The sequence below is a fragment of the Nycticebus coucang genome, chromosome 12 (assembly GCF_027406575.1).
Source record: "Nycticebus coucang isolate mNycCou1 chromosome 12, mNycCou1.pri, whole genome shotgun sequence".
NCBI lineage: Eukaryota > Metazoa > Chordata > Mammalia > Primates > Lorisidae > Nycticebus > Nycticebus coucang.
Genome location: NC_069791.1, coordinates 30,736,845 through 30,764,384, shown reverse-complemented (window position 1 = coordinate 30,764,384; position 27,540 = coordinate 30,736,845). Strand labels below are relative to the sequence as shown.

Here is a 27,540-nt window from a genome sequence, read left to right as displayed (position 1 = left end):
TTTTTTCCAAATGATTTTGCCGGTGATGGATTATCTGATAGAGGGGAAAGTGACAAATTGACAAGAGTCAGCAAAAGGAAGAAGCAAAACGAGGAAAGAGAAGTTAATAAATGGAAGGAAGTTTTATAAGAGGCAGATTCCAGAGCTTAAGGACCCTCTTCTTCCACTGTGGCAACAGGAGAAGAGGGATAGAACTGAGTGTGGGTAAGTGTAGAGACAGACTGCAGGATACTGAGAAATTACCTGTTTTTCACCTCTTATTTACTCGGTGAAGAAAGAGGTGGCGGCAGATCTGGAGTGGACGGGGGTTGAAAAACGCCTTGTGTGGAGTAAGGGACAGAGAGCAGAGTGGAGGCACGCAGAAGCAGCAGTGACGGGAGAAGGGTGGCACGGACGGCGACAGGTGCTAACCACGCAATACTTGAGAGAGTGAAACCAGACGTACATATTTTCATCATATTTTATATAAAATAAACATTTACATAAATTTTATTTTTGGAAAGACCCGGGCAAAGTATACATAATCAGACTTCATAGGAGAAATACTTTATGGGAGAAATATTTCTAACTGGCACAGCAAAAGTAACAGAAACGTACATTTATATACAACTGATCAAAACCGCAAAGGAAAGCATTATGAACAAAGAACATGACGAAAGTCATTTCCTCCTGACCAAAGGAGGGAATCTGTGTGAGTCACAGCAAATCTAACGATCTCAGTATCATAAAAGCACACCTACAGGTATTTTAATTCCCTAGGGCCAAGTTTTAGCTTATCTTCTTCCCTCCAGTAAAGTAACAATCACTGTAATTTTTTTTAAGAGCACGGACTGCAAAGGGAATGACCTCTGCTCCACTCAAGCACTTGGGAAATTCAGTCACTTTCAGGGTTGTTTGTGTGTTCTGTTGCAGTCGATATGATTATCTGAAGTCATTAAAACATTAAAACAAAGGGCAACATTTATCAGTTTATCAGGAACATAGTGCTTTTTAATCCAGATTCAGGAGTAACCATGGCAGAGGCTCAAAGAGCTTAATGGAACCATCAGACTGGACCAGTCCTTTTACTGGTGATAAACATGACTGTGACATTGGCTAACTTGCCCCAGGGGAGGTGGCTCCTCAGGGGCAGAGCTAGAACTAGAATTCAGGTGTCTTGATTCTTGAACTAGTGTACTCCTCCTACGGACCAGCAAGATAAATAACTCCAAAGGTACATTACACACATTGGATCTACCGAATGTGATGGGGATGGGAGGAAACTCCTAAATGTCTAGATGTGGACCTCTCTTTCCAGTTGGGAGTTAATGGTAATCTGAACTTACAAACAAAAGCGCCATATATCATGATGGATTCTGATTTTATGAGTTACGTGCCCTAAAGGTTATCGAAAGGATTCTCAGTGAAAAAAAATAAAACTTAAAAATGAGCCAATTGCTTATTACAAATATCAATTCTGTTCTGCCACTTTGATATTGTACCACACTTGTGATTTCAATTATTTTCTTTCTTCTCTTTAAGTTACATGGAATTAAAATAAAAAATATACAGGGAAAAACTATTTTTGGAAGGACGATTCAACACACTTTTGCATCAAAAACTTTAAGAATCATAAAAAATTATATTTCTCTATATTTTGTGGCCTCCTAAGTGTTTATAGTATTCAACCATAGCCTAAATACAATCTTTGACAGATATTTACTCTTTTTAAGTGACAAAAGATGCCATTTAGATAAGTTTTGCTATATTTGGGAAATAACCAACATACAATCAAATCAAAGTAAATGTGATTTGGAAACCAGGACAAAAAATTAAAAAACAAACCACATCAAACTATATGTGCTTTGAATGTCTTTACTACGTCCTATAGATTTATTATTCTAAAAGGATGAATCTACCACAAATTAAATCAAAAGTTTTGGGTTTTTTTCCCCAAAACTAACACAATTAGCTTAACAAGTACAATTAAGAAATCATTAGCCAAAGCTCAGGTGTGTGCCCAGAAGAGAGACATAGATACAGGTGTAAACTGTATGCCAGGAATACCTACTATGAGTCATAAAAATATCAGTTTTATGTACTGGGCACTTGGTCTGGTGCATGCAGATTTCAAGGCAATTTCTCTTCATATGAGAACCAAGAATTCTGTAAATGTAAGGCCAATTGTAGTCCAACTGCCACAAATCCATCCCACACAACCACCTGTTTGTCAACCTTGGAACGGTGCTATCAACTAAACCAACTGCTCCATAAATCGTTCTTTGGAATTCTTTGGCTCATCTTAGTCTAGATTTAAAGGTAAAAATTGCAAAAGATTATAAACATCTCTTTTGTAAAGGTTACAAACGCCCATTAAAGTTGTCAGCCCTGTCGTGGTTCTAGAGAATTCTAACTGCACATTAAAATTGTCATCTGGACGGCCAGGTATTAAAAGATTTTGAAAGGTCCCCAGGGGATTCTAAAGTGCAGCCAGCGTTGAGGGCCACTGTATGTAAGGAAACAGATCTCAACTGTCTGCTGAATGTGGCTTTTAAATCTGAGGGTCCTGGAATGTTTCATAGGGACAATAAGAAACCATACATTTGTTCTTTATTCCCCCTCAAATTATATTACGGGTTCACCTGTATAGGATGCTTGGATTTTCTTATTTGGTCTGGCTGAAAAGCAGTTGCACAGAAACATTTCCATAACCACGGCAAAGCTCTGCATCAAATGAGGAACCGCTATTAAGAATTTTAGGACCTTATGCTAAGGGTTGTGATGTACTCAGGGAGTTGCGAGTTAAAGTGCTGACAATCCTTTTTGTTCTGTGACGGGATTCATAATACATGAATCCAAAAGACTGTATCTCAGAATTCCCTAAAATAAAATTCCTTTTCCTCCAACGTATTTGCATCTTTGGTTTAATTTACCTATATTCTACCACTGAACCATGTTTCATGAATATGTTAATATCTTGAAAACATCTGACTCATTTTAAAAATCCTGAATGAATAATTTGTAAGGTTAAAAAAAGCTGCTAAAACTATCCTCGTCACTGACAGCTACGTCAAAGGACATGGGAAGGGACTGCCACTTACTGGGGATTTTGAAGATGAGGAGACCCGATTCTAGGTAGGATCAAAGTATCAGTTAGATGGGGCTGCAAGGAAAGGAAACTCTCAATGTAGCCTTGGGAAACAGCAAATGCTGCTCAGGGTAACACAGTCCCAGATGAAACTGCCCACTGGACCAGATGTTCAGCCAGGCCCAAGCAACTTGCATCTTGATCTCTGCCACTTCCCTTCCTACCCAGGACCCATTTAGGAACCTACTGGAAAATGAAATTGTGGTCCCTGTACTCAAAAATTATTAAGAACTTCAAGCACAGTATTCAGCTAAGTCTGGAGTGCTTCTGAGTATAGGATCCCACGTGACTGCCAGCATCGCACATCCGTGAGGCAAGTCCCACTCTTCCATTTCAAAAAGGGGCTATTAAACCCAGGGTGAGTATGCTGTCACCAAAGGCGAAGTGGACGCACCTCAGTGACTAGCCAGGGCACTCCATTTTTATTTTGATAAGTAAGGATGACTTTCACTTAATTAGTTCACATTAGGAGGACCAAATTTAAAAATAGGTACAAAGTATCCTTAATATCTTTGAAAGACACTATGTGATTTATTTTCTTGTAGGCATTGTTTTAACTGTGAGAACTATTTCATTGGCCACATCTCAGTGAAAGTATTTACTTGGGATGAGACTATCTAATCCAGCAAATGATACTTTTTAAAAAAAACAGTGCTTGCTCTGAATGTTCAGAGAGATGCCAGTGTGTACAGACAGAATGAGACAGGGTGGCCAAAGTCAAAAGAGAGGGAAGGACAGAGAGAGAGGGGAAGGGAGGGGTTTTAGGAAGAGAGAGAGATCGGAAAGCACCTAAAAGAAGGCAGAGAAAATTATCTGAAGGCCATGGGCCATGGGACCCATTTCCCTCAAAACTTTGAGCTAAAATGACCATTTCAATTCTTCCAAGAAAGGAGAGGCTTCTCCTCCCTTCAGCAGCACTTGAAGTAAGGCATAATTGCTATTCAAAATTTGGGGTTCAGTCTTCTAACTTTTTAAGCATGAGTTTTGGTTTCATATTATTTGGAAAAGTTGTGATAAAGTCCCAGTTATTGTTACTAGTTTGGGTTTTTTTCCAGGGGGGAGGTGGTGGTTATTTTACAATAAACACTATACTGTATTTCTTGGCCTTAAGACTATAATTTTGGGGGAAAGAAAGTATCTTAATGATTTTGGATAAATTTATGGTATAGAATACTGAAAGACTATTAGAAACAAAGGTCGCAGTGGCAATATCCAGGTTATTGGATTACTGTTGCACACAAGCAATGCATGCTAATTCAATTCTGTAATCATCTGCATTTAAATACTCTTCTGCCATCCTTTCACAAAGAGGCTTTGTCTTCTATTTCGACTTACGTAGACCAAACATATATGTATGTGTGTGTATATATATAAAACAGTATATAGGGGTAGTGCTTCCTGTTACTGGGTTGAAAGAAGCAGAAAGCTGTTTTTACTTTGCCCTGGGTGGAGTGTGTGAAATGTGTATGCCCGGGGCTACTACATCTCTGACACCCAGCTCAGCCGCAGAGCAGCACTGCCTGGAGGGGATTTAACCATGAAGACTGAATTAGAATCAGGTGTTCCAGTTTCTTCACTTCCAAAATATATTACCACCTGAACACTGATGGCAGATTCCAAATTTCTTTAATTTTACAAGTGAATAATCAATATACATTTTTGGAAGGACTGTGAAAACTTAACTATTTTGTAGTTTAGAGCTATGCTTTTGAAAGATCTTTAATTTTACAAGTGAATAATCAATATACATTTTTGGAAGGACTGTGAAAACTTAACTATTTTGTAGTTTAGAGCTATGCTTTTGAAAGATCCGTTTTGAAAGCTGCTAGTAAAACCACTTTGTACAGAGAAAAAAAGAGGTGTGTATATATATTAAAAAATTTATAAGTTATGAAATAAATAATATACTAAAAATAAATGTCAAATTCTGAGTTCAACTGTCTTCCCTCTCTTTTAAATATAAATATATATTTTTTAAACTTATGAATTTAGATTTTTTTCCCCTAGAGTTTTAGAGCATTCTCCAGGATCTTCCAAAGAATTCTGGGTTTCAATCACTCATGTTCTAAGCCTGAAGTTCTCAGTAAGCCCAGGAAGACCAAGAAATAGAGCTCTTTTTCCATATAGTTAGAGTCTATGAAGATTTCTGGAATATACTGTAAAGATTACTTACTGATTAAACATATTTTTCAAAAAAATAGTAAATCTTGTGATGTCTAAACATTAAGATAATAAAGTAGGACATTTCTCTCAGTTAATATCTTCAATTCTTTTATGTAGAATATACTATTTTTTCTCGACCAAAATAACAATATATTTGGAGGCAGGAAACATTTATGATTTTAAATGCACTTTTGGAGTCTTTGAGTAGAATCGCTACTCCAGTAATACTTATAATAATATTAAAATAATTTTAAACATTTCTATAAAGAATTAGGTATACCAAGTTCCTTGATTTTCCCCTAGGGATAAAAATTATCTACATATAATTCCAGAAGCTTCCCCTTTGATATATTAGCCAATGCATCAGAGTGGAATTTTATTCATTCCTCAAAGGGCTCTAGTAATATCTTTAGGAGGATGTAAAATAAAGCTCATTTAACAATAGCTTTCTTCACATACTCTGGAAGGTTCTACAAAAGCTACTGGATACATATTTCTGGTTCTGGAGAATTCAATGGGCCCATTCTTGGTATTACTTTCCATATGGCTTACGCCAGAGGACTTATCCTCTTTTGAAATATCTCATCCCACAAAGAAAGGAAGATCTGCCTTCAGAGCATTTTAAGCTTCTGTTATCTCTGGGACATAAAAGTCTAAACAAGGAAATCCAGGTTGCAAAAGCATAGAAATATACCAAGGGAAATCTGAAGTTAAACCAAATGAAAATCTGTAAAATGTGTGGTAGTTTTCCTTCCCTCTCAGACCTTCTTGGCCAGGCTCCTGCTTTTTGTCTTCTTTCATAGAAAGTCCTTCAGCGACAAGTGACCAGGCGATGGCCCACAATGTGCCACCCTGAACTCAGAATGAGAAAAAAGCGCAACAGTTGTGCCTCTGCTGATACGAAAGCAAGGCCTCGATCACTTTTTCCTCTTTCACAACCACACACATTATCCCAGGAGACTGGGTCATATGGTGCTATGTTCGATCCTTTTCTCGAACTTCTTGTAATCGTTTCTCTAGGCGATCCAATTTCGCAAGATTTTCCTTCAGCAGTTTGCTGTCTGGAACCAGGTGTAAGGCTTTCTTATAATAAGCTCTTGCAGATACATAGTTTCCCTGTGGGGAAAAAAGAAAGAGAAGAATTCTAATTCCTCAGAGAGCACTATCAGAGAATCAGGCGGCTAAGAAACTGACCCTCTACCCAGTCTGACATAAATGTTCTCATAAGGCTACCCTATCTGGGTCTCTGTAATGTCAGCCTTATCGTAGGTGCTTTTGGAGAGCACTCCAGATCAGCTGGGAAAGGTGAAGGATAAGGTGAAAGAGCAGAAAACAAATTTCCAATTTGTCTAATGCAGGGGATGAGCCCCTCATTTTGTGGTGTGCTCATGGGATAAGCGCGGTTCTTTGTAATCAGATGGAACCATGGCTAGAAATTCTTATTAGAGGAGATGGAGGGAGGAGAGAGAGATGTTTTGAAACTGCAAGGGTAAGTATTAAATTAGGTGTCCACTATATCTATTTAGTGGCAGAAGTTAGTTCTATTTTCCAACTTAAAATATAAAAGCAACTTTTGCCTAATACAGGCTTTAATGAAAATTTAAATTTTTATACAATGAAAAAAAAAAAGAACAGTTGATAAGAATATGGGGTCAAATTTATCTACTACTCAAAGTGAGCGGCAGTAGGTACCAGCTGGGTACTCTTAGTGTCGGAAGGGAGGTGTATCGCCCTTGATCTGCTAAGCACACCTGTGCCCACCCTCTCCTGGCCCTCATCTATTTTGTTTAATGACTCTACAACTAGCAACCATGGGTGCCTGGTCCCAGATGGTCTCTGGCAAATCAGTCCCAACTATTAGCTTTTTCCAGCACCTTTCCTGCTACTGGCTGCATTTACCTCTCTCTCTCTCTCTCTCTTTTTTTTTTTTTGTAGAGACAGAGTCTCACTGTACCACCCTCGGTAGAGGGCCGTGGCGTCACACGGCTCACAGCAACCTCTAACTCTTGGGCTTACATGATTCTCCTGCCTCAGCCTCCCGAGCAGCTGGGACTACAGGCGTCCGCCACAACGCCCGGCTATTTTTCTGTTGCAGTTTGGCCGGGGCTGGGTCCGAACCCGCCACCCTCGGCACATGGGGCCGGCGCCCTGCTCACTGAGCCACAGGCGCCACCCTACCTCTCTTATTTGTCTGTGCAAAGTCTCAACAGTAAGATTGTTAGAGTCCTCCCTATTCCAAAAAATATGAATTTGCTCTATTTATTCTCAGCTACAGCTCCCATGATGATAAATACCACTCTCTAAATTTCCATGTCTGTGCAAAGTCTCAAGAGTAAGATTGTTAGAGTCCTCCCTATTCCGAAAAATATGAATTTGCTCTATCTATTCTCAGCTACAGCTCCCATGATGATAAATACCAGTTACTCTCTAAATTTCCATCACAATTTAAAATTATGTCTCTTGCAGTGCAAGTACTATGTAGCAAATAACCAATACTTGTTGAATGCTTAACTATCTAACCAATACTTGTGGAATGCTTAACTATCTTCCTAATGCGCTATGTGTTAAAAGCTTAGACCCTGCCTGACACATCGGGAGCATTCAGTGTGATACCATCATCACTGTTATTATTAGATGTCTATCCAGTCTCTGTATAAACACTGTCTATTTCTTTTTTTTTTTGTAGAGACAGAGTCTCACTTTATGGCCCTCGGTAGAGTGCCGTGGCCTCACACAGCTCACAGCAACCTCCAACTCCTGGGCTTAAGCGATTCTCTTGCCTCAGCCTCCCAAATAGCTGGGACTACAGGCACCCACCACAACGCCCGGCTAAACACTGTCTATTTCTTATACTATTCATAATCACATTGGTGAAAATGGAAAGTGGAAATGACAATAAGAAATTGTGTATTGGAAATCTAAGTACTGGGATGTGCAGCAAAGGGAAGTATTTTGATTAACACTGACTTTGATGGGAAGTCAAGCAGATTGCTGAACAAGTGGGAACTTGAAATTGCTACTTCAATTTTTTTTTCAAGTATTTATCTTCCAAATGTCTTTTGATTTTTATTAGGCTCAGCACATACGTGCAGACAACTACATAGTTATAGCTCTTAGAGTGTTCTCAAAATATGTTTTTACCGCAGTTGATTTAAATATTGTTCTTCCAGAAGGCTCCTTGAAATCAGGCCTAGCACCCTGGCATTTTCATCTCTAATCACCAGGTTTCTCTGTCCTTTCACAGAACACCTAGTTCATTTTCCGTCCCTTACACTTCTTTTTTTCTTGATTAAACTAGAAGCCTATTAAAAAAAAAAAAGTTGTATCCTTTATGTCAATATCCCTAATTCCCTAGACCCTAGGTAAAAAATTTGAATTACTCAATTTCTAGAACTGTGTTATTATGATATGATAATGCAGTTGGCTACTTAAGTTTAAATTAGTTACAATTGATTCAGAATTCAGTCCTTCCCTGGTGCCAGCCACATGTGGCTAGTGGCTACTGTTTTGGGCAGTGCAGATACAGCACATTTTCACCATCACAAAGATTTCTAGAATGGACAGTGCCATTCTAGAAAAAGCTTATTACTGCCATGAGGTAGTATTAAAAGTAAGACTTTGTAATGCGGTCCCTGCTGATGTAACTCTTTGACTAGACAGACCGTATTATATTAGCTTTTATGGTCCACCTTTTTGGTCCTATATAAAACCCCATTAAAAGGATTATCTTTTATTACCAAGTAGCATCAAGAAAGAGACAATCAGAAAACTCCCTCCCTCCCAATCGCTCTGTTTTTTTTTTTTTTTTTGCAGTTTTTGGCCGCAGCTGGGTTTGAACTCGCCACCTCAAGCATGTGGGGCTGGTGCCCTACTCCTTTGAGCCACACATGCCACCCCACCTCCCCACCTCTTTCTGGCCTCTTTCCAAAGCCTTATTCCAACTCTCCACCTTGCCACAATCCTCTGGCCTGTCTAAGTTTCTTTCAGATTCAAGGAAGAAACAGGGCCCAGGAATGGGATAAAACTACCTGACGCACACACTATGTGGCCATGCAAAAGAGTATCATGAGTATCTCATAAAGCCTTCCTAACGACAACCTTGCATCCTCATGGTGGCATCACAAGGCCACATGGTGGCATCACAAGGACCATTTATATTAGATTGCATCATATGTGTTCACTGATATTAGACCATTTTTAAGGTAAAAACATGGCAATTTTATATTCTTCAAACTTACACAGGATGTCTGCAAAGACAAAAAACAGGATAAACTAATTTTTAATCAGTATTACTTTTTAAAATAATACACTGATTAGATCCTTCTTTAATATCTAGACACCCCTTGCCAAAAGAAGTGCCTCTAAATTTAAAGCAATGGGTTCAACTGTTAATCTGAAAGAATACAATAGATATAATTTTGTCTGTATTCTAGAGTTTTTGAACACTCTTGAGTGTATCTGTTATACTTTTTCTTATTAACAACTATACCCATTGCAATTCATCCAAAAACATATTGAGCACATTATAGTCATTGTTGCTTAATGACAGAAATATATTTTGAGAAATATATCAAGTGACTGTGTGCACGTGTGAACATTATAGAGTGCACTCACACAAACCTAGGTGGTATAGCCTGCTGTTCCCAGGCTATGAACTTGAACAGCATGTTACTAGGTAAAATACTGCAGGCAATTATTATACAATGGTATCTGTGTATCTACACATCTAAACACAAAAAAAGCACAGTAAAAGTATGGTATTATAATATTATGAAACCATCGTCACATATACAGTCTGTCATTGACCAAAATTTCCTTATGTAGCACATGACTACATTTGAAAATATAACTATTTAATATTTAATAAATATTAAAATATTTAAAATTCTTATTTTACTATTTCAAAGTAAGTTTATTCTATGTTTCCAAACTAGATACTGCTGGACACCCTAGAATATCATTATGACCCAAACCTGGGCAATGTGGCTCTGATAAATGTCATGCTTGTGGGGTAACCAACCCATTGTCCCCTCCCATCTGTGTCGTCATGGGAGGCTGCTTTTTTGTTTTGTTGGTTTTCAAGAATGATCATTTTACACGTCACAGGAAACCCTATTAGAACTTTGTTTAAATCCTAATCACTGCACTATTTTGTCAGCACAGAGACTGATGAATGCTTGAAAATGAGTTGGCAAAACAAGAGTGGTCCCTAAAAGCATGTTGGACCATGACATATCTCTGCTCCAAGTTCTCCAGGGACTCTGACCCTTTTGGCATAAAAGCCAAAGTGCATGCCATTCCCTGCAAGGCGCTGCGTGAGCTGACCTGGGTTTCTCCCACTTCCTCCCACTTGCTCTGCATCCCTTATTGTCCTTCAATTACAAGAGGCCACTTGACCCTCACAGCCTCTGAACATGCAGCTTCCTTACTTTGCTACACGGCTCACTCAGTTCAGGTCTCTGTTCAAGAATCACTTTTTAACTGAGGCCTCCCATTAACCACCTGAATGTAAAAGTTGAACCCTTACTACCTGGCGCTCCAACCTTCTTTCTCTCTTTTTTTCCTTCGAGGCCCTTATCATCATCTGATACATTTGATGTATCACATACACATATGTGCGTATGTGTGCGTGACAGGTCCATGCATGTATGTGTTTTATCATCTATCTCCTCCTACTCGAATGTTAAAGGACAGGAATTTTTTTGTCTTGTTTGTTCACTGCTGTATTCCCAGTGTCTAGCAGAGTATTCCCTAAATGCTTGTAAAATGAATATCTGAGGTGAACCTTTGAATGAATTATAGATAACAGTACCCCTTGAAAGGTCATTTACAATCCTCAGCACGATTCACTGAAAAGTTCTTTTTTCTTTTGGAAAAACAAATCAATATAACAAATAAGCTTGCTTCTCAGTAAAAAGATATTGAGTGACAGATACATTAGATGTATGCAAATACTTAAACAACTTACATTTTGACAGTGAGTTGAAGTGGGAGGAAAATAAGCCACACTCAGCCCCAAGACAGATTTAGTTCACATAAACAGATTTTATCCTCTGTCTGCTACTTACGTACCTATTATTTTCTATATGATGAGTAAAATCGTGGAATCTAATTCATACCCATTTTTATAAGTGGGTTCTCGAGGTTCATTCACTCATAAGGCAAAGTGAACATAAACTGTATTAATTTTCAACACCCATGTCTTTGGTATTCAAATAATTTCAAAAAGGAAATCAATAATAATTTTCTCCATCTTTTAAGAAAGAAACAAAAAAGACACAAAGGGAAAACACGAAGGGAGAGCCTCGTCCGTCCGAGGTGAGCTCTGCTCCCACCTGCATGTGCTGGATGCCACCCATGTTCATCCAGGCCTGCGCCTGGTCCGGGTTGAGTTCTATGGCTGCTTGATAGCTCTAAAGGAATAAGAAATAGCTCAGGTTAGGAAATGAGGATGGCTCTTAACACAACTGGATTGCAGAAACCACTTTCTTCATACATGAATCTTTAGAGTTAATGCAATGAAACCAGTCACTGCTAGTCTACAGGAGCCCTACGTTATGTGTATTATTTTTTCCAAGTTGATGACTCTAAAGTGGAGCAAGCGGACATGTGTCACTTTCCTACAGAGCTACCATGTGGATCTAGCTGAAGGAGGCCAACCACAAATTCGGGTGATTTCTGTGACGGTGCATCATTTCCCCCTGACCTGCAAGAAAACTGTGCTTTTGGCCTTTTTCACAACAAATGCAATTGCTGAGAACCCTGGTGTAGTATTTTTCTTTGCAATATCACTGATCTGGTTATTCACCCCTGCTTAAACTCTTAAAAGAGATGTTCATTACTCTTTTTACAAGGGGATAGTTTTATTTATTATAAAGTCTTTCTTTTGGTTTTTCCGCCGAGTGAAAGGGTTTCACATGTTTGAAGAGAGCTAGCTATCCTTCAAATACTGTCTCTGGTCTGAATAACACGTATTCTATTAAATATAATATCTGTGAGGTATGTTTTTAATATTACACATATTATCTTGCATCAAAGGTATGCTCACTGCTGTATCTCCAGAGTGGTCACCTTAAATAAAGCCAAAGGCTCGGAGTGTCGCCTTCAATCACAAAGGTAAGTACCTCTGTGTATATTTTAATGTTCTTTGCAATTTTCCATGTCAAGAATACAACCAAACAGATCTATCACAGTAAATCCTTGCCCATCATCCTTTGCTTCAGTTATAGGAGAAAGAAGCAAATGATAAGAAACTATACTTTTTAAAATCTGCTACAGTAAACTGGAAGGGTGTATCGCTCAGATGAATATATATCAGCACAGATGGGAATGTCGTGTAGAAGAACTAGATTGAAATCCTGACTCCATCTCTTACCCGTTCTATGACTTTGAGCAAGATACATGACCTCTGGGATTCAGTTTTGGAAACTGAGAAGTGGTGACAAGGACCATGTCTTTCTTATATGACTGTTGTAAAGATTAAGTCACCTAATACATGTGAATTAATACAGAGTTATTAACATATTTAAGCTAACATTAACCAATATTCCTATTCTTCTTCAATGTAGCCACTCTGTAATGATTATTTGATCTAGTTGGCGAAGCAACTAGAAAATACTTCTGTTTTGGGCGACGCCTGTGGCTCAGTGAGTAGGGCGCCGGCCCCATATGCTGAGGGTGGCGGGTTCAAACCCAGCCCCGGCCAAACTGCAACAACAACAACAAAAAAATAGCCGGGCGTTGTGGCAGGCGCCTGTAGTCCCAGCTGCTCGGGAGGCTGAGGCAAGAGAATCGCCTAAGCCCAAGAGTTAGAGGTTGCTGTGAGCCGTGTGACGCCACGGCACTCTACCCGAGGGCAGTACAGTGAGACTCTGTCTCTACAAAAAAAAAAAAAAAAAAAAAATACTTCTGTTTTCAATGCAATGCATCAAGATTCAGGTAGATACATATACAATATAAATATTCATAATTAAATCCTTAATTAAAATTTCACATTAGTTAAAAATAATTTAAGAAAGGAGGTATTGAAAGCATCAAAAGATAGAGAAAAATCCACATTTCCTGAAAGAAATGCTCACTGTTGTTCAAATGTCACAATTTCTCTTCCTATTTTAAAGGTTCACGTGAGTTTTCCCCAAATACCTTTATATTTTTATAAACAAATATCTTCTAAGCATATTTTAAAAGTCACTCACTTGTTTATTTACCAAAATAATTATATCATTTGAGATTTTATTCTCCCCATAATATATATAGTGTAAATTTTGACTTTATTAATTCCAACTGGCTTGACCAGGTACAAGAATAAAGTATGGTATGTCTGTAACATTTCTATTTATGTTTGTAAATATCTTGATTTCAATCTATGAATACATTTTACTCCAAAGCTGTAGATAGTGAATACCTGTAAAATGTAAGACACTGTTTTACAACAGAGAAGGAAATGGTCATATTCCACAAGGAAAGTCCAGTCTAATTGGGGGAATAAAATGCAAGAATGCATGTGTGCGTGCACACACACGCACACACACACATATAGATGGGGGTGGCGTGGGACCTATCAATACAATGACATATATGACGCTTTCAAATGATTCAGACCTCAACAAAACAGTCAGTGGTTTTGAGGAATACAGAAGAAGCAAGGTCATTAGGAGTGAGGATAGTTAAGCGGAACTTGCTGCGGCAGGAGGACAAAGACTGTGTCCTGGCAGATGAGTGGGAATCTCATCCACAAGGAAGGAGTATTTGAAGGACATGCAGGAATGCCCAAAGCTATGTAGACACAAGTCCAGTTGGAATGGAGGCGTCTTGCAGGCAGAGTGAAAAAAGAGAGAGAAGACAAAATGTGAAACCCCTCAAACCTTAAAGTGATCATTCAGAAACTAACGCAGAGGTGTTGTGTAACTCAGAAGAGTAAAAAGCCCCGTGCCTCATTATAAAAACTACACATAACATTATGTCAATGAGTGGGAAAGTTCACTCCAAAAGCATGACCATGATTTTAGACTTTACTGTATATGCTCCATCATAGAGTGAAGGATTATTAATTATAATTTATGAAAATAACGTAATTTTATTAAGTGCTTATACCTCAAAAGCTTTGTCAAGAAGATTCTGCTCTCTTAGTTGGTTTCCTTTCGTGAAAAAAAGTTCAGATATGACTTTGGGGTCCTTTGGTTTCAGCTGGAGAGCTTTGTCTATGGCATCAAGTGCCTACAGCAATTGGAAATCAAGACAATAAACTCAGAGTAGGTAAAACAAAACCAACTTAACTGATACGATTTCTACTTTTTGTTCCTATTACTAGTATGGCGCGTGACAATCACACTACATTCTTCCTTCTCTCTGATTTTCTCGTTGAGAATTAATGACACTGACAAAATAATTTTCTTATACTCCAGGTTTCCCATTTATAGATGAATGACAATAAAATGTCCCTGATGACATTACAGGGAGGTTGTATAATACCGTGGAATGAACTTAAGACTGGGGGGGTCCCACATTTGCCCTGACCACGTGCCCATCTGGACTACTCCAACAGTCTCCTCTCAGGTCTGGGTGCTCCCACTGCCCCCAGCACCCACTCCTCCCTGGCAGTCAGAAAATCCTTCTCCTCTCCTTAAAATCCCACAGCTTCTCCCAGAATAAGGAGCAAAACCTCTAGCCTGGCCTCAAGGATTCTAGTACCAGCAAACTGTGCATGCATCTCACACTGTACCTCTGCTCCCACCTGCCCTTCCTCAAGCAGGCCCTGCTACTGCTGCCCAGGGCTGGTGCACGCGCCATTTCCCTGCCTAGAATTCTCTTTGGTGCCTCCTCTGCCTAACGATCCCTCTTCCTCATCTAGCTCTTACCTCCACATCACTCCACAGGGAAACCCGACCTTCCCGACTTGCCAGGTCTCTTGATCTTTGAGGGACCTGTGGCTGTTCCTGATATCACTGGGCACAGCTATAATCCTACATTTGCTTGGTGACCACTTGTTTAATCTCTGTCTCCTTCACTGCAAACTCCATGAGGACAAGGGCAGTGACTTTTTGTTTTTCTCATCCCACTTAATTCCTGGTGTCTGCCCCAGTGTTTGAGATCCAGCGGGCATTCAATAAACATTTTGTTGAGTCAGTTCATGAATTTACTGGTTATATGACTTTTAAAATGGAGATGGTAACAGTTGCAACAATGCATCGCTAACCCGTCTTATGAGGTTATTACAAGGATTATAGGAAACAGTAGATTAGAAGGAATATGGGGGATGACAAAGCATTCAAATGTTACTCTTCATCTTTATTGAGTTAGCTGAAGATAAACTAAGACAATACCACACAAAATCTCTAGACCAAGGGTGAGCCAGGAAAATATCACTTCAAGGGGGGATTTTAGACATTAAAGGGATATTTATGAAAAGCTTCCATTTGATAGGATATGCCAACTGCTATTGAAAACTTCTCATCTCTATAAAGGTGCAAACTGGAGAATCATTTAGGTAAACACACCATTTTCTACCCACGATTGCAATCTACTCCAAACCGGGCCCCCCTACCTTGTCGTGGTGCTCCTGCTTGCTGTAGATTGCTGACAACAGCTGATAGCATTCAAGGCACCCAGTCTCTTCTGACACAATGTGGTTGGTCATCTTTTCTGCTTCTTTTGTCTGACCCATCACGGCTAAAACCTGAGCCTGCAAAACCACATGGACTGGGGCTTAGCGTACACTTTGTTATCATCTTATCAAAGAAAGCGTCCCTGAATAGAGGCGCAGAGAAAACGCTCCTGACATCTAGTTAGCCTTCACAGAGAAGGGGGAAATCGCCACCTTTGATAGGTTTTATTTTTTTCCTGTTTATGTATTTGTTTAGATATGTGCATGCATTTGTGTGTACATGACTTGAACATCAAAGATACCTGATGAAATGGCTTGTGCTTTTTGAAAACAATGACTATGTCGGAAGAGAAATAATCTCTGATTCAACAGAACACTGCATTTGTAATAAGATGAGTTTGATTTCTTACACATCTAGGGAAAAGGAAGAGTACAGTTCTAGACATCGAAATGAAAATATTGTTGAAATGAATGTTAATTTTCCTGTGTTTGATGATGGTACCATGGAAAGATTGTCTTTCTTCTTGGCAACTATGTGCTAAACAGAGTCCAGAGATCAAGGGATAGGATATCTATCACTAGGTCTCACTGTGGTTCAGGGAAAAAAAAAAACAAAAAACCACACGTACTAATAATAGTTATACGCATACATATGTTTCTAAATATGGACATATATCCATATTTGTATATACACGCACATACAAAGGAGTGATAAACAAATGCATCAAAATGTTAAAAAAAATTGATGAATCTATGTTAAAGGGTATATGGGAGTTTTCTTTTGTTCTTCTTCTTTTTACTATTCTGGCAACTTTTTTGGAAATTATTTCAAAATAACAACAGTATTTTTTTTTCTTAAAACAGAGTCTTACTATGTTACCCTCAGTAGAGTGCCATGGTATCACAGCTCACAGCAGCCTCAAACTCTTGGGCTTAAGCGATCACCCCTCTGGCGTCAGCCCAAGAAGCTGGGACTACAGGAGCCCATCACAACACCCAGCTATTTTTTGTTGTTGTTGTTGTAGTTGTCATTGTTGTTTTTAGCAGGCCCTGGCCAGGTTTGAAGCTGCCAGCTCTGGTGTATGTGGCTGGCGCAGTAACCACTCAGCTACAGGCACCGAGCTGACAACAGTATTTTTTGTGTGCATATCTTTGGTGAATGGTTCTAACACTGGCGATGTGAACATTCGCACAATGGGTATATTAGCTGACAGCACGCTAGCTCCCATTTTGTGGCTTGGCCTCTGAAACTCTCTGCAGCTCATGCCACGTGGCCAGTATCCCATTCTTTCACCTTTCTACTCACCAGGGCCAGGCGGAGCTCCCTCTGAGAAGGTTGGAGTGCTGCAGCTTCCCGGTAAATCTGCAAAGCTTCTTCATGTCGGCCAGTGTTGTAATACAGTGCTCCCAGAGGCGACAGGATCTCAGCTGTGCGTGCCACCTGCAGGGCGCTGAGTTTGGAGAGAGGCTAAGTGACACTTTTTGTCTTAACACAATAATCAAGTAAATGAGATGAAAGCTATGTTGATTGGTTTGATGTAACCAGGTCAGATTGTATAAAAAATCAACACATTGTACCCCACACATGCATAAGTGTATTCATGATCTATGTGTATTTGACTTAATAAAAATAAATAAATTCATGGGTGCATTTCCAAATGTTCTATGCTTAGACTTAGGGAGGACTGTCCATGATTTGAAACTCTGCTCTCACCTGGGCTTTGTTTTTATATCAAGAAGAAAGTTTTAAAAAGGATCTTGATGCCACTCTCTAAACATAAGAAGGTCTCTAGTGACCTATCAATAATACCCAAAGGGTCTTTCCCATTAAAGGTGATAGAAGTGTTATGATGTATTTACAATGCTTCATATATTCCCGTTCTTGAAATTGCTGGTTTGGGATGCAGTCCATTGCTTTAGAAAAGATGGGCTAACTAAAGTGGGAATTAAATTCCAAATTTTTTTTCACCATGAGCTGACAAGCAAGAAAAAAAGTCATTAACTGGGATACCATGTATACAGTTGTACTGTTCTCTTTGGAAATAAGGATCTGTATCACCTGAATTGGCAAAATTTGTTAGCATTCTGAGAGTGCGTCTGTTCTAACTCACTAAAAGTTGACGGGCAATTGCTGAGCTCCCTGGGCAACTTAGAAATGAAGAAAAGGAACTTTACCGTTTGTACCATTCTTCAGCCAGGCTGTTCTTTCCCAGTGACCTGTAGAGTCTCCCCAGGTTCACCATGGCCACATGATGACTTGGGCTAAGTTTGATGGCTTGTTGGTAATGGGTCACTGCCTTCTCTGGAAAGCCTGGAACCAGCGATGGGTAGGTAAGGGCAGAATATGTCATCTTATAAAATGCATGAGCTCCTTGCTTTCTCTTCTGAGTTATAATTCTTCCTCATCATTATAGAGTCACACCATCAATTATTCATTTTGTAAACTAACTTGCATTTCTCATCCTTGCCATTGCCTAACTTTGAACCATTTCACCATTCATTCACATTTCTAAAAAGTAAAGAATAAAAATGCAGTGAAACTAAAACCTTTTCCTTTTATTACATGTATTATTTCAGCCTCTGATCATTACTCTTGCTAATATAATGTTTTCAGATTATCACTGACTGCTATTTATCCAACATATGTTTTCAACTCAGTAGATAAAAAATAGGCGAGGCTATTACAGAAACAGAACAGTGCAGAAGCAATTTCTATGGGTCTGTCTCAACCATATTGCTACACAGTAATTGGGGCCCTGCTTTAAACAAGTATATATCAGCTCTGTCTTGAAAATTTCTTTTTAAATCATACATTTTAGTTTAAATGGCATGTAATGGAACTTTAAATATAATAATAAGGGTACCTTGTATTTGCCCCAATACATTATATATTTTAAATTATATGACCTTTGCAGATATTTTGATACTATTTAGCTGCCTTTTGATGCTATTTAGCTGTGTCTTGGTATTTCAGAGATTAAAATACACGTGCACACACAAAATGACCACTTTACAGATAGCAAAGATCCCAGGGCAAGTAAGAATAAAGGCAAGAACTAGAATCAGGTCTCTTTAGTCTGAAAAGGTTGTCCAAAGAAGCTTGCTAGTGAAACTTCAAGTGACTGAACTTGAGAGCAGTCTGAATTTCTAAATGGAACAAAATATTTATGAGCAGCACAGAAACCTTCTCAAGCATACCTGCTTTGAATGTAAGTTTGACTAGGAGGTACCATAAGAGACTCAAGGTCGTACGTGGCCAGTGGGTGGTGGCTGTCAGGTATAGGGGTGTAGGGTAGCATTGTTCATGGTTAAAGGAAAAGGAAGTGGGTTAGACCAGCCAACTGGAGGTCTCTTCTGATTTTAATCTTTATGACAATTTATTATTATGTGGCTAATGAGCCAGCAGGTGGCACCCCACACCAATTTTACTCACGCCAAAATAAAGGAAGTTTCCTAGGCATATCAGAATGTAAATTTATAGTCTATAAAACAGAAGAGAAGAGCTTCAAATAGCTTAGAAAATAAAAACCCAGAAAACAAAAACTCTTTCAAGCATTTCATACTGAAAAATAATTAAAACTGAATCTTACTGCAGGGCAGCTAGTCTAATAGTCAGCAAGAACAGAGTGGTGCTTTTGCATTCAATTCAAATATAATTTCATTACTTATAAGTATTCACCGCATGCCCACAGTATATGGGGCTCAGCACAAATCATAAAGAAAATAGAATCCCAGCCCAATAATGTTGTGCATTAAGATGAAGCAAGCGTATTTTATGAGCACCTGTCATATAGGAGCACTGTATCAATTTTAATAATGCAGTTTTTGTAATGTGTATCAAAGAAGGAACAATGAAACAATTCTGGACACTTTTTTAAAAGTCAGTTATACAGAAGTATTTGCCATCTGCCAGTAACTAGATTCAGAAGCAGGTTCTGCATCATTGCAGGGGAACATTTCATCATCATAGACTTATAAATATGTATAAAGCGATACTCAGAGAAGACTGGGACTCATTAAAACATCAAGGCTACTTCCTGCCACCTGGGGAGTTTTCCTCAGAGACATGATTATAAGAAGCAGGCAGATTTTACAGAACTGAGCATGAAGATTTAGGAAAATGATGGCCCCAAGGTACAATGACTGTCAACAGAGTGAGCTCCCTGCCAAGCCCAGTGAATTTTACTTCTTACTTGCCTTTCATTTTGCTTGATAAACAGGATTGTCTAATCTCAATAGAGCAGTTTCTCTTTAACTTCACTCACCAGAATCAACTAAGAAAACTCCATAGTTGTTGTGTAAATCTGAGCTGTCTGGACAGTTCTTTATTCCAGCCTGGTATATTTCTTCTGCTTCCTTAAATCTCTCCTTCAAAAAAGAATTTTAAGGAGTGAGAAAGTTTTAAAAAATCAACAGTAAACTGAATATTAGAAGCAAGAAAAGCAGAAAAAAATTACTATGCATATACCATACAACAAGCACTGAGAGAAAGCACTATTACTTGGCCTGATCAAAGTTGGTATTTACTGTGCACAGATACTCACAATTCATATCTGCGTTTGGTTCCTTTAGGGCAAATGAGATGATGTTTATTAAAATGGGGCATTTGGAAAGATTAGGACCTGTACAACATACCCTCCTGCTGAAAAAGGCCTGAAAATATTTGTTTGAATGAGATGCCCTTCACCCCAGGAACTTGCCAAATGAAAACAGGTGATACAAAATGGTGGAATGATTTTAGAGGTGGCAATATGGGGGTTTGTTTGATAGGTGTGTTTGCAGAGATGGCATTCTTTTTATCTACACTGTAGGGTTTGTTTGGGGAGTTTTTTGAGGAAGTAGGGATGGAGGTTGATGTAATTGATGGAGAGGGCTATCCCTTGTCCCATCCATACCTGAAGTATTTCTCGGCCCACCAAACTGCTTGCTACTTTCCATATTCATCTGAGCTGTTGAGGATTACATGTCCCCTCAAATGTGTATCTCCCACCTGCATGGCGAGGTCCAGATCAATTGCCACATATCCAATGGACCATTTTGTAATTGCCCTTGCATTGTACTCATGTAAAGATTCACTTTAACACTCTTTAATAACTCTTAAATTTAATAATTTAAGAATGACCCTTTCAGTACATTTGTCACAATTATCTCAGACTGTCACGTCACACTTCCTTTTATTAATACAGCAGGTAACCACACCTATGGAGCATATTGCAAGGGTACAAGTCAAATCTATGAAGTGTAGAACATAAATGTCTTTACACAATAATCAAGTAAATGAGGCGAAAGCTATATTAATTAGTTTGATGTAAGCACGTCAAATTGTATAAAAAACCAACATATTATCACATATGCATAAATGTATTCCTGATCTATGTGTATATGACTTAAGAGAAAAAAAAAGTAAAAAAAAATACAGCAGGTAAAATCTGATCAATTAATCAAACCTTCCCAGGTTCTATTCACAAGTAAACAATTTCATCCTTTCCTAGTACTGCACTGAAGTCAGGTAAATGGAAATGATTTGGCATAAAGTAAAAAATAACTTAAAAAAAATGTTCCAAGTGAGGGCACTTCCCGAAACTTTATCTCAAGTTACTACTATGACTGAGCATTCAACCAGACACCTTAAAGTGGAATTTAGGGCAACAACTGTCCGTGACATGATACCTCAAGCTTGTGAATGAAAATGTGGGAGATACATTGAGTGCTGAAAGGTAAGCCAGGAAGCTGGAATCTGATTTTACCCAGAAAGGTAACAGATGCTTAACCCTCTGTAAAATGACCAGTTATTTCTCTGTATGAGAAATAACTAACTTACTCAGGTGTTTTCTATTTTACTTTTTCTTAATCACCTTCTGATATAAAAATCATAAAAACTTACTGTCTTAGAGAAAACCAGAGAAAGAATAGCCAGAATAATTCTTAACTCGGTAATCAGTTCCTGAAAATCTTGAGTTGCCTATGTTACCATTTGACTAGTGTTACTGTTAACACTGCCATCTTTGTTTCTTTAAAAGATCCAATTTTCTATTTTACATGGAACTTTGAATAAAAGTGTTTGGTGGTATTTCTAGAAATAAACAAAGATGACTCTGGCATAGAAAGAAACATTTAAGCATTTGGATAGCCATCTAGCTATCCATTCCTCAACAAATATTTCATAAACACCATCATTAAAAGAAAAACTTCAGACAAATTAAATTTAACAGAGTTCAATTGAGCAAAGAACAATTCACTAATTGGGCAGCTCCTAGAACCAGAATAGGTTAAAAAAGACTGCTGCTAACACATGGTTGGAAAAGATTTATGGGCCAAAAAAAATAGAAAGAAAGTGAGTATAGAAAATACAAGTTTGGGGCAGAAACAGCTGAACTGGTTTTTACTTAGGTGAGAATGTGATCAACATTTAGGGCTTTAAAGCAACTTTCAGTTATTATTATCTTGGAGTTTTGAACCCAGTATGTCATTTATTGGTTATGGTTTCTTTATGATAACACTTGTATTTGAGTTTCTGTCATTTCAGTTGAAGAGAGACCATTTGACATTTTATGGATTGCTGTATGCAAACATTTAAAACTTTTGAGAGACTAGAGTGTACCAGGGAGAATACTGTGATTAGAAGGAAGATAAAATCAAGAGTTTGGAGATACTCCTTACTTAGGGTCTCCATAAAACAAATCAACTAAAATTAAATATTAGTTCAAACAATGAGCCAGATAAAGTCTACTCATTGTAGCCAAATAGTCTCTCTATTAACTTCCTATGACTGAATCTCCGTTACACTCAATGCATTTATGTATTTGTGACAAAGAGTAACTGTAACAGATGTTTTTCTGTTTAGCCAGTAGGTAATCTAGAATAATTTTATTATCTAGCACAAGTTTAGCAAGCGAATTTAAAAAGGTCTGTTCTGTAATCATAGTGTTTGTAGTAGAATCTGTTCATCAGTTTTGGGAATTCTTACCTAGTCCAAATGATACGATCTTAAGTTATCAGAAACCTGTATTCAAGAATGTTTGTCAGGATACTTTCCAATCTTTCTGTGAGCTTCCCTGAAGACACAACACTGTAGGATTTTACTTGCTTATAAAAAGCATTTAGAAAATGTATCAGAATTAAGCAATTAACTATGGAAAAGACTTAACATGGTCACGGTTAACAAGGATATTTGGTTGTTTCTGTGGTCTATAATAAGTTATCATAATAACCATAATTATGACTGATACAGTACCAATACATATCAGGATTTTAGAAATCTCACACGATTTGGAACATCTGTTAACAACATATCCATAAAAACATAACTAGAAAGTTAAACATCACTTTTTATTCGACAATACTTCTCCCATAACTTATCAAATAAACCAGTTTCTTATCTTTCTTTTAGACGTTGGAACGGCCCCCTGTAGCATCCTAACCGTCATCTGAGGTCAAAGACTTAAATTTGAATTTGAAATGTGATTTTGAGAAGCCTGTCAAAGATGTCAAAGGTTTCAAAACTATCAAAATAGAGGATGACAGGTCACTGTAAGGTAATTTGGCCAAAGTGGTAATTAAAAGGTTTTAAAAAGCAAAAGCCTTTATTCCCTGGTAGAGGGGAGACTCTTGAGAAAGAACCTGTCTGAAACTATACTTAACACCACATGGGCACCATGTAGGCAGCAGAAAAGAGGACAGTGAAGGAGAGACATGAGCCCAACCTTGACAGACAATTGAGTAGAATTCAGACAAGGAGGGAACAATGGAGCCTGTTAGTGCCCAGGGAGAGGAAGCACAAGGTACTTGGGAGGCAGCCAAGAGTGGCACCTAGACCTTGGGGCACATGCATACTCCACACCTGTCACATTCCAAAATCCCCGAGGACATTGGTTACTCTTAAATTCAGCAGCTGTGTAACAATACATGCTTGAAAAAAATCTGTGGCTACTTGAGACCTGACAAACATCTTTATATCCAAACCAGGTGAGTTGAAGGTGTTTTTCCTGAAAGGAATAAAATCAATGTCCTCACAGTCTCACTTGCTGAAGTCAAATACAACAGTAAATAACATTTTTAATGCATAATTACTATTTTATGTGATCTGATTTTACCTTTCCTTACTTTCTTGCTGCTCCAAAATAAGCAAAGAGGTAATTTTTTCATCTAGGAGCCCTCTCTTTTATTTTTGGGTCTATGAGCTAAGTTTCCACTGGAAATGCAATTTTCAAAATCCAGAGAGGAAATGAGATTTAAAAGATCATGCATGCGAAGAGCAAGTAATCCCAGCCCTGTAGCCCTGACGGCAGTTTTGAGGCTCTGTGACTATGTCTTCAATATCTGTCTTTTTTCTCCCCTCCCTTGACTCTCAATTTCAAGGAACGATTAACGCCAACTAGGAAAAAATAAAGGAGAACCACCACTACAAAAGAAAAATACTATATAGGTGCTTAACATAAATTCTACCTTCTCCAGAAGGGCAAGGCATTTATCTTAAATAGCAGTGTTACTGAATCCCTGAAGCTCAATTTCAAGTCTTCCTTTCCATTTACCTCATCTGGCTGGAAGTCCTGAACTAAAGCCTGATCCTTCCCAGTCTCCACGGACTTGTGACTTCCAGAGGAAATGAATGTAAGCTATTTACAGGACAACGTTAATTAAAAATATTTGTGACCCAGAGAATGGTTCTGACAGATAATATAGTCTGCTGTTTGCCAGGGTCCCCAGTGAACCGTGGCCTCAGCGTGAAATTGGCCTTCGAGGGCAGCGGTTGAAAATGGGCAGCCGGCAGCCATGGGCTCCTCTCCAAGACTCAAAACATTTTCAGTGGGGTGGAAATAAAACTGGCCTTGGGGGAGAGATAAAATGTAGTCAACATCCCCACTTTCATATGCTGTAATCACCCCAAATGGCACACTTTTGGCCTCAAGAAAGGAAAAGTGAAAAATAGATGTCTTGAAAAAGGACCCTTGACTTTAATTTACTCTCTTGGGCCAACCGATGGGTTTGGAAAACTTTCTTTACAGCTCAGGTTACAGCAACCTAAAGGACAGATGATCACTGGCTTAATATAGCAATTCTCAAGCTTGTTAATTTTAGGACCCCTCTTAAAAAAATTCAGATTAATACGAGGGTACAAATGATTGGGTTACATTATTTGCATTTGTTAGGTAAAGTTCAAGTTGTAGTTGAGCCTTTACCCAGGGGTGTGCCGTATACCCTTCCACTGTGCCTGTTAGGTGAGAGTTATCAATGTGCCTCTCTTCTCCCCTCCCTCCTACTTGGGTTTAATTGTATTTTTTTTTTCTTGTGAGGGTGGTTATCTTGGTCTCATATTAGTATTGAGTACATTGGATACTTGCTTTTCCATTTTCGTGATACTTTACTAAGAAGAACGTTCTTCAGTTCTATCCAGGTAAATACAAATTTGGAACTACAAATTACTGAGAATCCCAAAGAGCTTTTGTATCAACATTTACCACATTCAGAAAAGAAGCTGAGAAATCTTCTAAAATATTTCTTACCTTATTTAACATAGTAATAAACTCTGCTGTAGATAACATATTTATATGAAACATAACTATTTTTCAAAGTGAAAAAATTTGTGAGAATAGTGGCCCTAATTTATATTTTTATAGATCTCTTTAATGTCTGATTTAATAGGAGATACTGGGATTCTCCTATCTACTTTTGTGCTCAATTTGTTTTTATGTGATCTTTTCGTTGGCATGTGTAAAGAAAACCTGGCCTCACACGGACATTTAGTTGGAAAAGGTAGAAGTATTTCAAAAGCCTTTTTGTAATTGTGGATACATCATGTAGCCCCTAGAAAATTATTCTACATTCATAAAAGCATGAGAGTGAAAAAGGCAAATTACTCATTAGTATTATTAGGAAAACTGTGTAGACCTTCATGGACTCAACGGGTCCCCAGTTGAGACTTTGTGAATGAACAGTTGGCTTAGCGAATTGCCCCTAACAATGTGTATGTGCTGTACGGATGGTGTAGAGAATGGTCTTCATTACAAAGTGGTGAAGGAGCAATAGAAAAAAAAGTTGTCCTCATGCACCAACATCAGGGTCAAGTGCCCAAACTACTTTCTAGAAGTACACTTTCACTTTTATCCATAAGCACGGGGAGTCATAAGGTATCTTCCTGCCTGACTTTATTATTGCAAACCCAGGAAGGTAAGGACTGACAGATCTTTCAACTCAAGTCAATGACTTCTCAAAGAAACTATTCAAGACACAGGAGCTCAAAGGATAAGAGAGAGATGGCTGCTTTCTCACCTTCTTCTTTACTTTATTTTCTTTGCAAGACAGTTCTTCCATCCCTAAGTCATCAACATAAATATTTATAAGAAACATGCTATCAATATTTGATGTTTAATACTCTTGCACATCCAACTTAAACAAATCAATTAACTTGGTATTCCTTCCCACCCAGAAAATGGTAGGTAGTTTCTAATTCTGGATTTGCTCATCTCCCAGGAGTGTGTGGTCAACACCACTCTGTGACAATGTAAGCAAAAGAGAAATAAATACTTTAAAGACAGAATGCCAAGAATAGTTTAAAAAAATGCTAAAGAAAAAGAGTACGCAACTGTGAAGGTATAATGTGGTCACAGGACCAGGAAAGGGGGGGAAACCACATTTGCATATAACTGTGGGGTCCTGCTTCTCTAGACTTTTCTTAAGCCATTTTGCTTTGTTCTCTACTGTATCTCTGGGTAGGTACATGATTTTCCTTCTATCAGAGGATGCTCCCTACTTTTCCTTATTTTTTCTGACCAGAAAGATTTCCTTTCATTTTTATCTACTTGGTATCTGTGAGTTTTTCAGGTGTCAGATTATATTTCACCCTTTAGCAATCACCCTACTCCCCACACTCCTCTTTCCCACATTAAGTTAGGTCCGCTTGACATTCCCACTTGTACTTTTACTTTGTCCATGTATCAGACTCCTGTTAAATATCAAGAGAAGTGATGTACATCTTTGCTTGGGGACAGCCTCCCCTTCTAACCTACACTCTGTGAGGGTAAGGCACATACCTTGCTACACCAACAATCTCTGGTGCTTGGTGGTATTACAGAAATGCTCAACAAATATGTGTTAAGTAATTTTCTTTCTTTTTTGAGGTAAGAGTCTCACTCTGTGGCCTGCGTAGAGTGTTGTGACATCATCACAACTCATAGCAACTTCAAACTCTTGGGCTCAAGCAATTCTCCTGCCTCAGCCTTCCAAATAGCTGAGACTACAGGTGCCCACCATAGTACCCAGGTAGTTTTTCTATTTTTAGTAGAGATAGGGTCTTGCTTTTGCTCAGGCTGGTCTTAAACTCCTCAGCTCAGGTAATCCATCTGCCTCAGCCTCCCAGAATGCTAAGATTATAGGCATGAACTGCTACACTCATCCCCAAATAATTAAATCAATGAATTCTTACGTCAGGCTCTAGTTCCAAGTTTATTTAGCCACATAGGAAGTGGTAGGCATACCCGAATCTACCCAAAAGATAGCATTTGTTGAAGGAGACAAACTGACTCGGGGCCTCCAATTTTATCTATAGTTCTAACTTATATTTTATTATTCCAATTTTCTTTATACTCTTAGATGAAGTCATATCTCAAAATACATGAAAGAAGAATATTTTATTTTAAGCGCTGTCATA

At 38.4% G+C, this 27,540-nt stretch overlaps 1 protein-coding gene across 3 annotated transcripts in view; it reads right to left on the bottom strand.

The window, feature by feature from the left end:
- Nucleotides 1–446: 446 nt before the first annotated feature.
- TMTC1 (transmembrane O-mannosyltransferase targeting cadherins 1) overlaps nucleotides 447–27,540 on the bottom strand; it is a 287,962-nt gene continuing 260,868 nt past the window's right edge. For 2 of the 3 annotated variants that reach the window (XM_053556774.1, XM_053556775.1), the window contains 7 exons: nucleotides 20,159–20,261; nucleotides 18,069–18,204; nucleotides 17,200–17,344; nucleotides 15,834–15,971; nucleotides 14,384–14,506; nucleotides 11,626–11,703; nucleotides 447–6,406 (listed from right to left, as the gene is read on the bottom strand). In XM_053556774.1, coding sequence (XP_053412749.1) covers nucleotides 6,266–6,406; nucleotides 11,626–11,703; nucleotides 14,384–14,506; nucleotides 15,834–15,971; nucleotides 17,200–17,344; nucleotides 18,069–18,204; nucleotides 20,159–20,261 — 864 coding nt within the window. In that variant the 3' untranslated portion in view covers nucleotides 447–6,265. The remainder of the gene's footprint in view (nucleotides 6,407–11,625; nucleotides 11,704–14,383; nucleotides 14,507–15,833; nucleotides 15,972–17,199; nucleotides 17,345–18,068; nucleotides 18,205–20,158; nucleotides 20,262–27,540) is intronic. The other variant, XM_053556776.1, reaches the window with a different exon arrangement.